Here is a 12,946-nt window from a genome sequence, read left to right as displayed (position 1 = left end):
ACTTGTTATCATTTTAGGAGCAGAGCTGCTAAGGTGTTCGAAGCAATTGACTGTCGCAAAACCGACTATTAGGGTTAGATTATTCAACTGATTGTTTCTGTCGATTTTGTATATACACTATGGCTCTAAACCTCCTCATGTATGGCAATGTCTTTTCTTCATAATATGGTATTCAAGCAATGCCGTACCCATGATTTTTTTCGGAAGGGGTTTTATATTCGGGGGGGGGGAGATGGTTTACACAAAAAAAACTCGAAAAACGTATACAAAATTTGTTCATATCCATTTTTGTTAAATTTTTACGAATCAGACTAACCTTTAGGGGAGAAGGGGGGGGGGGGTGTCAAATACCCATGCCCCCCCCCTCTGGGTACGGCCTTGTACACAAGTAATAAATTTATGCATTTACCTGAAACTCCCGTAAACGATGAGCAGAATAGAGATTAGAAACGTCGAAACTCTTGAAGAGTCTATCAGCGATGAGGCACTGAAATAAGGTCAATAAATATTAAATATAGACACATAAGTCCCGTTGGAGGATCACAATAATTTTGGTATTTTGGCTCAATATTTTAAGAGGGCCACCTCCTCCTCCCCTCGTGTGCAAATAAATATAGTATCTCTTAATTCAATCACACATAAAATCCATTATATGCTAAAAAAAAATGTAGTTTGCGCACCCTGCGGCCTTTTTTGTGGATTAGTTACAAAAACTTTTTCCACAAAATAATTTTTTCAAAGAAAAGTAAAGAAGTCCACAAAAAATGAGCAAAAATAAAATCAAATAATCTACGAAGTGTGAAACTACCTCAAATCAGCAATGATAAATAAATGAAACCCAAAACGAACAGAAATTACAATAGATAACCGAGTCAAACTAAAAACGAGCATAAATTAACATAAGTCGGGCGCAAAACCCCTATGCCTTCTCAAGGCCAGAACAAAATTTGCACTTTACTGAAAAAATACTCATGAATGTGCATTGTCAGTTTAATATACATTTTCTGACATTTAGTAATCAAAATGATAATATTATTTGATTAATAAAGTTATAAAAGTAAGAACATTTATATTTTTTTCAGTAAAGTGCAAATTTGAGTTTGACTCGGTTATTTATTGTAATTTCTGTTTGTTTTGGGTTTCATTTATTTATCGATGCTGATTTGTGGTAGTTTCACGCTTGGTAGATTATTTGATTTTATTTTTGCTAATTTTTGTTTAATGGAGTTCTTTACTTTTCTTTGAAAAACTTATTTTGTGGAAAAAGTTTTTTTTTTAATTCCTTTCAGTTCGTTTTAAATTGACAGAGTCAGTAGAGAGGACCCTAGTACTCGTGACAGTACCACGTGGTTTATGGTTTTCTCAGTGAGAATGAAAAAACAGGAATTTTCTCACTTGGAAAAACATGAATTTTGTCACATTTATGGTTGTTTTCATGGATGGATATGTGTGTTGTTCGATTTATTTGATGTTTTTCTCGGATGTCAACATCAAATTATGGATGTTTAATGGTTTTTGTCAGTGAGAATTTGAAAAACAGGAACTTTGTCACATATATGGATGTCAACAGCAATTCATGTCTGTTTTATGGTTTTCTCAGTGAGAATGAAAAACAGGAATTTTCTCACTTGGATTTACATAATCGCTAGGGGAAATTATTGATTCACAAGGGGGGAATTAAGAAACAAACTTGGCTTCTTTGATCTTTAGGTGAACCTAGCCTGTAAACTCGATTTACATAATTGCTAGGGGAAATTATTGATTCACGAGTGGAGGAATTAAGAAACATTATGGGTTCTTTAATCTTTAGGCCTGAGGGATTTATTTATTATTGTTGTTTTGGACAAGTGCATGCTAGGGGTGAATGTCAAGGTGTCCTGGAATAGGAAACAGTTAGATCACATGCATCCTTCTCAGCCAATCAGAGAGTCGGATACATCCTCCTTCTCAGCCAATCAGAGACGTGCTTACATATGATTTCACCGTTACATAACAATTCACCCTTGAGATTTTACATGTAACGGACATGCAATGTGATTAAATTGTCAGAAAGTTCCAGAACGCAATGGATAGAACACATGAAATTATTGATGAACTTGAAGCCTTGGCAGCCACAATTAGCAATGCCCCCTCCCCTCCCCCTCCCCTCCCCTCCCCCCTCCCCATTTTTTTTTAATATTTTTTGTGCATTGAGACACAGAAGGGCACCCTCCCCCAAGGGTTCCCCAAACACCCTCCCCCGGCCCCCCCAAGAGCCCACTCTCCATTTTTTTAATAATTTTTTATGGCTTTATTATATAATTTCTTTACAAGTTACAGTCATAATGTCATTCCTAAACCCATTTTCCAACCTCAAAGAGTCCCCTCCCCAATTCGTAAATACTTTCTTTAATTTTTTAACATGGTATATTTTTTTTACTTTTTACGTATCTTAAAAATACATGAAATATGCTTACGGCTCTACCAGTCATACCCTGTGCTTGTGCATGGACACGACGCGGCTTTTCCACTGGTACTCTATGGCAGGTTATCGACACTACCGAGTTTATTGCATGCATTAAATCAGTATTTTTTACGCAGTGGAAGGATCAACACACAATTCATATCTGTAAAAAGTGAAGATGAATTACTCGACGAAAGTATGTGCATATGAAAAAATCATTGTCGTGTTGAACGCTGACAAGGAGAAATACCTGAACTATGAAACGAGTGCAAGTGGAGATCTTATTGGCAATGTATGCATACGTTGTCATGACAGTGAGGAGTTAAATTCCTTTGGTGTACCCAAGAATTTCCATCATGCAAGTGGTGGATATGCAAGAGTAATATTACCAGAGAAATTAGTAGTCAAAGAGAATGCCAACTTAAAAATAATAGTTGATGAAGAGGGACAACTTCTAGCTAATGGTTCTGGTAGCATGTTAGCCGTTGATAGATCTTATCGCAATTCTTCCGGTGTTAACATTCGAATGAAAGCAAAAGGAAAAAGAAGACAAGCATACAGCTGCATCAACATCATAAATCATATCATGTCAATGTGCCAAAACTGCTATCTATGTAAAAATAATGTGACAATAGACAGTGAAATCGCAGGCAGAATAAAAAGGACATTAGCAGACAATATCATCAATGAATATAAAGATGAATTGACGGAAAGCGAAGCGCAAGTGTACTAATAATGTATAATAATGTATTTAACATATTTATATATCAATATTCTACATGTCCTTATTTCATTAAAAATATCTTATGCATTATTTTGTTAAGTGTTCATTATTTTTAGGGTATGCTAGAACGTCAAACGTTCAGAATATCTATTAAAAAGGTCAGAGATGCAAGAAAAATAATTTTATAGATAATGATACTACTAGCAGGCTCAATTTTTCATAGAAGATAGAAAAGTTCAAGTTCTCTTCTGAATTTTACCAAAGAACACAATTCAATTCTAATTTCACCAGAGAAAATAAAAAGCTTACTCTTCACTTTTAATTTCACCAAGACATAAAAAATTTAAAGTTCACTTCTAAATTTGTCCGTAGAAGATAGGAAAAGTTATACTATGATAGTGATTATTTTCCATGAAGATAGAAAATTTCACTTTAATTTAAAATTTTATTAAATTCAATTCCAACCTTTCTCAAAGAGTCAAATTTAAAGTTATATTCCAAATATTTTACCGGAAAAAGAAAAGTCCCAAGAAATAAAAAATTTAAAGTTCACTTCTAAATTTTTCCGTAGAAGATAGGAAAAGTTATACTGTGATTGTGATTATTTTCTATGAAGATTAAAAATTTCACTTTAATTCTAAATTTTCTTAAATTCAATTCCAACCATTCTCAAGGAGATGAAAAAATTTAAAGTTCTGTTCCAAATATTTCCCCCGGAAGAAGAAAAGTTCAACTTCGATTCTGAATTTTCTCAATGAAAATGAAATAAGTTATTGATCAATTCTATTTTCCCAAAAGAATATAAAATTTTACACTTCAATTCAGATTTTTCTCAAAGACATGAAAAATTTTTAAATATTGTTCCAAATTTTTCTTAGAAGATAGAAAAGATCAAGTTCTAATCTGAATTTTACCAAAGAACACAATTCAATTCTAATTTCTCCAGAGAAAATAAAAAGCTTCCATTACAGTTTTAAGTTTACCAAGACATAAAAAATTTAAAGTTCAGTTCTAAATTTTTCCATAGAAGATAGGAATAGTTATACTTTGATTGTGATTATTTTCTATGAAGATAAAAAGTTTCACTTTAATTCTAAAATTTCTTAAATTCAGTTTCGACCTTTCTCAAAGAGATGAAAAAATTTTAAGTTCTGTTCAATATATTTTCTGGGAAGAAGAAAAGTTAAACTTCGATTCTGAATTTTCTCAGTGAAAATGAAATATGTTATTGATCAATTCTATTTTACCAAGATAATATAAAAATTTTCCACTTCAGTTCAGATTTTTATCAAAGAGATGAAAAATTTAAAATACTATTCCAAATTTTTCATAGAAGATAGAAAAGTTCAAGTTCTCTTCTAAATTTTACCAACACACCCACGTCAAGTCTAGTTTCTACAGAGAAAATAAAATCTTTCCACTTCAGTTTTAATTTAACCAAGACATAAAAAATTTAAAGTTCTGTTCTAAATTTTTAGGTAGAAGATAGTAAATGTTATTGTATGATAGTGATTATTTTCAATGAAGATAAAAAGTTTCAATTTAATTAAAAATTTTCTTAAATTCAGTTCCGACTTTTCACATAGAGATGAAAGAAATTTAAAGTTCTGTTCCAAATTTTTCTTAGAATATTGTAAAAGTTATACTTTGATCGTGAATATTCAAGTTCTCTTCTGAATTTTACCAAAGAACACAATTCAATTCTAATTTCTCCAGAGAAAAAAAAAAGCTGCCACTTCAGTTTTAAGTTCGTCATGACATAAAAAATTTAAAGTTCAGTTCTAAATTTCTACATAGAAGATAGGAAAAGTTATAATATGATTGTGATTATTTTCTATGAAGATTAAAAGTTTCACTTCAATTTTAAATTTTCTCAAAGAAGTGAAGAAAAGTTCAACTTCGATTCTGAATTTTCTCAATGAAAATTCAGAATCGAAGTTGAACTTTTCTTCAATTCTTTGAGAAAATTTAAAATTGAAGTGAAACTTTTAATCTTCATAGAAAATAATCACAATCATATTATAACTTTTCCTATCTTCTGTGTAGAAATTTAGAACTGAACTTTAAATTTTTTATGTCATGGCGAACTTAAAACTGAAGTGGCAGCTTTTTATTTTCTTTGGAGAAATTAGAATTGAATTGTGTTCTTTGGTAAAATTCAGAAGAGAACTTGAATATTCACGATCAAAGTATAACTTTTCCAATATTCTATGAAAAATTTGGAACAGAACTTTAAATTTCTTTCATCTCTATGTGAAAAGTCGGAACTGAATTTAAGAAAATTTAGAATTAAAGTGAAACTTTTATCTTCATGGAAAATAATCACTATCATAGTATAACTTTTCCTATCTTCTACAGAAAAATTTAGAACAGAACTTTAAATTTTTTATGTCTTGGTGAACTTAAAACTGAAGTGGAAGCTTTTTATTTTCTCTGGAGAAATTAGAAATGAATTGTGTTTGTTGGTAAAATTCAGAAGAGAACTTGAACTTTTCTATCTTCTATGTAAAATTTGGAATAGTATTTTAAATTTTTCATCTCTTTGAGAAAATCTGAACTGAAGTGGAAAATTTTTATATTATTTTGGGAAAATAGAATTGATCAATAACATATTTAATTTTCACTGCGAAAATTCAGAATCGAAGTTGAACTTTTCTTCTTCCGAGAAAATATATTGAACAGAACTTTAAATTTTTTCATCTCTTTGAGAAAGGTCGGAACTGAATTTAAGAAAATTTAGAATTAAAGTGAAACTTTTTATCTTCATAGAAAATAATCACTATCATAGTATAACTATTCCTATCTTCTATGGAAAAATTTATAACTGAACTTTAAATTTTTTATGTCTTGGTAAACTTAAAACTGTAATGGAAGCTTTTTATTTTCTCTGGAGAAATTAGAATTGAATTGTGTTCTTTGGTAAAATTCATATTAGAACTTGAACTTTTCTATCTTCTAAGAAAAATTTGGAACAATATTTTAAATTTTTTCATCTCTTTGAGAAACATCTGAATTTAAGTGTAAAATTTTATATTATTTTGGGAAAATATAATTGATCAATAACTTATTTCATATTCATTGAGAAAATTCAGAATCGAAGTTGAACTTTTCTTCTTCCGGGGACATATTTGGAACAGAACTTTAAATTTTTTCATCTCTTTGAGAATGGTTGGAATTGAATTTAAGAAAATTTAGAATTAAAGTGAAATTTTTTATCTTCATAGAAAATAATCACAATCACAGTATAACTTTTCCTATCTTCTACGGAAAAATTTACAAGTGAACTTTAAATTTTTTATGTCTTGGGACTTTTCTTGTTCCGGTAAAATATTTGGAATAGAACTTTAAATTTGACTCTTTGAGAAAGGTCGGAATTGAATTTAAGAAAATTTTGAATTAAAGTGAAACTTTTTATCTTCATGGGAAATAATCACTATCATAGTATAACTTTTCCTATCTTCTACGGAAAAATTTAGAAGTGAACTTTAAATTTTCTATGTCTTGGTGAACTTAAAAGTGAAGAGTAAGCTTTTTATTTTCTCTGGTGAAATTCGAATTGAATTGTGTTCTTTGGTAAAATTCAGAAGAGAACTTGAACTTTTCTATCTTCTATGAAAAATTGAGACTGCTAGTAGTATCATTATCTCTAAAATTATTTTTCTTACATCTCTGACCTTTTTAATATATATTCTTAACGTTTGACGTTCTAGCATACCCTAAAAATAATGAACACTTAACAAAATAATGCATAAGATATTTTTAATGAAATAAGGACATGTAGAATATTGATATAAAAATATGTTAAATACATTATTATACATTATTAGTACACTTGCGCTTCACTTTCCGTCAATTCATCTTTATATTCATTGATGATATTGTCTGCTAATGTCCTTTTTATTCTGCCTGAGATTTCACTGTCTATTGTCACATTATTTTTACATAGATAGCAGTTTTTGCACATTGACATGATATGATTTATGATGTTGATGCAGCTGTATGCTTGTCTTCTTTTTCCTTTTGCTTTCATTCGAATGCTAACACCGGAAGAATTGCGATAAGATCTATCAACGGCTAACATGCTACCAGAACCATTAGCTAGAAGTTGTCCCTCTTCATCAACTATTATTTTTAAGTTGGCATTATACTTTTCAAAGGCATTTCAGAACCAGTTCTTTTCTTAATGTCCTTCCTGAACCCATTTTCCAACTTGAAGTACCCATCCTTTTCACTCACAACTATACTTTACAACTTTTTGGATACCTCAACACCAAGAAATATCTTTCAAAGACATTTCAGAGCAAGTTCTTTACGTAATGTCCCTTCTAAACCCATTTTCCAACTTGAAGCATCCATCCTTTTCACCCACAACTTTACTTTACAGCTTTTTGGATACCTCAACAGCAAGAAATACCTCTCAAAAAGCATTTCAGAGCAACTTCTTTTCTTAATGTCCCTTCTAAACCCATATTCCAACTTGAAGCAACCATCCTTTTCACCCACAACATTACTTTACAGTTTTTTGGATGCCCAACACCAAGCAATACTTTTCAAAGACATTTCAGAGCAAGTTCTTTTGTTAATGTCCCTTCTAAACCCATTTTACAAGTTGAAGCATCCATCCTTCTCACCCACAACTATACTTTACAGTTTTTTGGATACCTAAACACCAAGAAATACTTTTCAAAAGACATTTCAGAGCAACATCTTTTCTTAATGTCTCTCCTAAACCCATTTTCCAACTTAAAGCATCCATTCTTTTCACTCACAACTTTACTTTACAGCTTTTTGGATACCTCAACACCAAGAAATACTTTTCAAAAGACATTTCAGAGGAAGTTCCTTTCTTAATGCCCCTTCTAAGTCCATTTTCCAACTTGAAGTATCCTTCCTTTTCACTCACAACTTTACTTTACAGCTTTTTGGATACCTCAACACCAAGCCGTACTTTTCAAAGGCATTTCAGAGCAAGTTCCTTTCTTAATGTCCCTTTTCAGAGCAAGTTCCTTTCTTACTGTCCCTTCTAAGCCCATTTTCAACTTGAAGTATCCTTCCTTTTCACCCACAACTATATATATATATATATATATATATATATATATATATATATATATATATATATAGTTGTGGGTGAAAAGGAAGGATACTTCAAGTTGGAAAATGGGCTTAGAAGGGACATTAAGAAAGGAACTTGCTCTGAAAAGGGACATTAAGAAAGGAACTTGCTCTGAAATGCCTTTGAAAAGTACTGCTTGGTGTTGAGGTATCCAAAAAGCTGTAAAGTAAAGTTGTGAGTGAAAAGGAAGGATACTTCAAGTTGGAAAATGGACTTAGAAGGGGCATTAAGAAAGGAACTTGCTCTGAAATGTCTTTTGAAAAGTATTTCTTGGTGTTGAGGTATCCAAAAAGCTGTAAAGTAAAGTTGTGAGTGAAAAGAATGGATGCTTCAAGTTGGAAAATGGGTTTAGGAGAGACATTAAGAAAAGATGTTGCTCTGAAATGTCTTTTGAAAAGTATTTCTTGGTGTTTAGGTATCCAAAAAGCTGTAAAGTAAAGTTGTGGGTGAAAAGGATGGACGCTTCAACTTGCAAAATAGGTTTAGAAGGGACATTAACAAAAGAAGTTGCTCTGAAATGTCTTTTGAAAAGTATTTCTTGGTGTTGAGGTATCCAAAAAACTGTAAAGTAATGTTGTGGGTGAAAAGAATGGTTGCTTCAAGTTGGAATATGGGTTTAGAAGGGACATTAAGAAAAGAAGTTGCTCTGAAATGCTTTTTGAAAGGTATTTCTTGGTGTTGAGGTATCCAAAAAGCTTTAAAGTAAAGTTGCGGGTGAAAAGGGTGGATTCTTCAAGTTGGAAAATGGGTATAGTAGGGACATTACGTAAAGAACTTGCTCTGAAATGTCTTTTGAAAGGTATTTCTTGGTGTTGAGGTATCCAAAAAGTTGTAAAGTATAGTTGTGGGTGAAAAGGATGGGTACTTCAACTTGTAAAATGGGTTTAGGAAGGACATTAAGAAAAGAACTGGTTCTGAAATGCCTTTGAAAAGTATTGCTTGGTATTGGAGCATTCAATAAAGCAGTATAGTAAAGTTGTGAGTGAAAAGGATGGCTACTTCAAATGCCCTTTGAAAAGTATTGCTTGGTGTTGGATCATTCTAAAAAGCAGTATAGTAAAGTTGTGTGTAAAAAGGATGGCTACTTCAACTTGTAAAATGGGTTTAGGATGGACATTAAGAAAATAACTTGTTCTGAAAAGATATAATAAAGCCTTAAAAAAGTATTAAAAATGAGGGTTCAGGGGGCCTTTGGGACACCGGGGGGCCCTTTAGGAGTCCGGGGGACCTTTGAGGACCGGGGGCTTCCTTCGGGGTTGGGGTAGGAGGATTGGAACCCTTTGGGGTTGGGTTAGAGGACCTCACAACACTGTTCAAATGAAACTTGTGTATTATAACGACCACAGAGTTTCACCATTAAATTCTCTTCTAAAATCTCTTCAAAAATCTTCTTTTAAAATGTCTCTATCTGTTTCGCCGAAATAGTTCCATAACCTGCCTAAAATGGTTTCACCCAAATAATCCCTAGACGTAAATTCAGTGTGTTCCTTTGTTATTGGCATCTCTGCGCTAATGCATTTCAAATTAATAAGAAACCTTTTCGCGCGCTAAAACAATTCATCGCTAAGATGTTTCATGGAGAATTGTTTCCATGGCTCTTTGGTTATTAATATCTTTTGGAGTTCGACCAGTAGAACTGTTCCCGAGGCAAAGACATTAATGATTTGGATCTATTCCTGGAGAAATGTTTCTAGGCGAAAATTTTTAAAGTCTGACAGATGATGTCATTGATTGATTGATCTGTCAAGAAAGGGGAAATTGTTTGTTTCTTAATTCCCCCCTCGTGAATCAATAATTTCCCCTAGCGATTATGTAAATCCAAGTGAGAAAATTCCTGTTTTTCATTCTCACTGAGAAAACCATAAAACAGACATGAATTGCTGTTTACATCCATAAATGTGACAAAGTTCCTGTTTTTCAAATTCTCACTGACAAAAACCATTAAACATCCATGAAAAACATCAAATAAATCGACCAACACACATATCCATCCATGAAAACAACCATAAATGTGACAAAATTCATGTTTTTCCAAGTGAGAAAATTCCTGTTTTTTCATTCTCACTGAGAAAACCATAAAACACGTGGTACTGTCACGAGTACTAGGGTCCTCTCTACTAGAGTCTTTTCAGGGAAAAAGAAAATAATGCTTTAAATCTTTTCGTTTTTTAAGACCTTATAGTTTGGCCTGCTGTTTGTATGCTGGAGAAAAATTTTCAGCAATTTTTAACAACATACACCCTTTTAAAATCTGGACACAAATAGTACTGTTTGATTAAGTTTCATATCTCCTTTAGTTAACCTGAAATGGAAATCTTGATGCCATTCGCAAACAAATCTGTTTACTATCTTTGATAGCTTGGATACACTTATGCTATTTTGATTTGGTTAAATTTTAAGAGCAGAAGTAGCCCAGAAAGTTTGAACATAATATCCTCAGTCGTTCTTGGGATACTGCTGAGATGCCTTATTGAGAATTAGCCTTATCACAGTGCATTTTGATTTAATTTTAAGGCAACATTTAGTTTTTAAACATAATAGGCAAATGGGAGGGTGTGTGGGGGTGGGTGTTCGTGGGAGGGGGACTAGTTGCACTCAAGTCACTGTTGACTATTAAAAAGTGCATCATCCCTTTCTATTTTCATTTGAATGATCCCCTTTTAAAACTCCTAGAACAACTCCTTTGATACGAGGTCCCCTGGTCTAAACAACAACAACAACAAAAAATAATACATTGTACCGACTTTCATTTTCACTATAAAAATGTCAAGTTTTCCAATCACTTTCGACTATTAAAAAGGGCACAGGGCCTTTCGATTTCCAATCGAATGAGCCCTTTTGGAAACGACAACGCTTTTTATAAACACCTTATATGCCCCCCAGGGCATAAATTACAACCCTTACCGTAAGGTCTGTTAGGGTGGTTTTCATCCTCTAACACCGAATTTCCAGAATTTTTTACTACGTTAAACAAAATGGCTATCTCAAAATTTTGATTGGATGTGTCTGGGGAAATGGTAGGCGTGAGAGGGGGGTTAGTTGCCCTTCAATCAATTTCGACAATTAAACGGGCACTAGCCCTTTCAATTTTCAATTGAATGAGCCCTTTTTACAACATCGCTTTCTATCAAAACCTTACATGCTCCCAGGGCATAACTTACAACCCTTGCCCTGAGTTTTTTTTTGGGGGGGGGGATGAGTTGTCATCCTTAAAGACCTAATTTCCAAAACTTTCAACTACGTTGAATAAAATGGCTACCTAAAAATTTTGATTGGATGTGTTTGGGGGAAAGGTGAGCGTGAGAGGGGGGTTAGTTGCCCTCAAATCACTTTCGACTATTAAAAAGGGTACTAGCCCTTTGAATTTCCAATCGAGTGAACCCTTTTTCAAGTTTCTACGATAAAGATTTCAATAAAAACCTTATATTCCCCCAGGGCATAACTTACAACCCTTGCCCTGAAGACTGTGGGGTGAGTGTCCTGTTCAAAGGTATAATTTCCTTAACTTTAAACTGCGTGGAACAAAATGACTATCTCAAAATTTTGATTGGATATGTTTGGGGAAATGGTGGGCGTGGAAGGGGGGTTATTTGCCTTCCAATCACTTTCGACTATTAAAAAGGGCACTAGCCATTTCAATTTCCAATCAAATGAGCCCTTTTTGAAGTTTCTACGACAACATGTTCTATAAAAACCTTACATGCCCCCAGGGCATAACTTACAACCCTTGTCCTGAGGGCTGTGGGGGAGTATCCTCCTCAAAAACATAATTTCTATCTGAAAATCCACAACACTGAACAAAATGGCTATCTAAAATTTTGATTGGATGTGTTTGGGGAAACGGTGGCCAAGAGAGGGGGGCTAGTTGCCCTCAAATCACTTTCGACTATTAAAAATGGCACTAGACCTGTGAATTTCCAATCGAATGAGCTCTTTTTCATGTTTCAGGGACAAAGCTTTCAATAAAAACCTTCTATGCCCCCAGGGTATAACTTATAACACTTGCCCTGAAGGCCGTGGGGGGAGTGTCCTTCTCAATGATATAATTTCCTGAACTTTGCGGGCGTGGAAGGGGTGTTGGTTGCCTTCCAATTACTTTCGACTATTAAATAGGGCACTAGCCATTTCAATTTCTAATCGAATGAGCCCTTTTTGAAGTTTTACGACAACGCGTTCTATAAAAACTTTACACGCCCCAGGGCATAGCTCATAACCCTTGTCCTGAGGGTTGTGAGGGGGTTGTCATCCTCAAAGACCTAATTTACAGAACTTATAACTACATTGAATAAAATGGCTATCTCAAAATTTTGATTGATGTGGTTTGGGGAAAAGGTGGGCGTGATAGGGGGGTTAGTTGCCCTCCAATTACTTTTGACTATTAAAAAGGGCACTGGCCCTTTGAATTTCCAACCGAGTGAGCCCTATTTGAAATTTTTACAACAATGCTACTTATAAAAACCCTAAATATCCCCGGGGCACATGTTACAACACTTGTACATAGTGAACTAGGTAAATTTCCTCCTCCAAAACATGATTTCTATTTGGAAATTAACTACGTTGAACAAAATGGTTATCTAAAAATGTTGATTGGATGTCTTTGGGGGAATGGTGAATGTGGAGGGGGGCTATTTGCCCTTCAATCACTTTCAACAACTAAATAGGG

General features: G+C 33.4%; 1 protein-coding gene across 2 annotated transcripts in view; it reads right to left on the bottom strand.

Moving 5' to 3' along the window:
* Nucleotides 1-12,946, bottom strand: part of SppL (signal peptide peptidase-like protein) — a 165,160-nt gene that overhangs the window by 81,231 nt on the left and 70,983 nt on the right. For both annotated transcript variants that reach the window (XM_089086667.1, XM_089086668.1), the window contains exon 3: nucleotides 410-487. In XM_089086667.1, the coding sequence (XP_088942793.1) occupies nucleotides 410-487 (78 nt within the window). The remainder of the gene's footprint in view (nucleotides 1-409; nucleotides 488-12,946) is intronic.

Source organism: Artemia sp. Qi Xiang Cuo, chromosome 3 (assembly GCF_049724085.1).
Source record: "Artemia sp. Qi Xiang Cuo chromosome 3, ASM4972408v1, whole genome shotgun sequence".
In the NCBI taxonomy this organism is placed as follows: domain Eukaryota; kingdom Metazoa; phylum Arthropoda; class Branchiopoda; order Anostraca; family Artemiidae; genus Artemia; species Artemia sp. Qi Xiang Cuo.
Note: the sequence above shows the minus strand (reverse complement) of the source record. Positions and strands in the feature narration are given on the sequence as shown.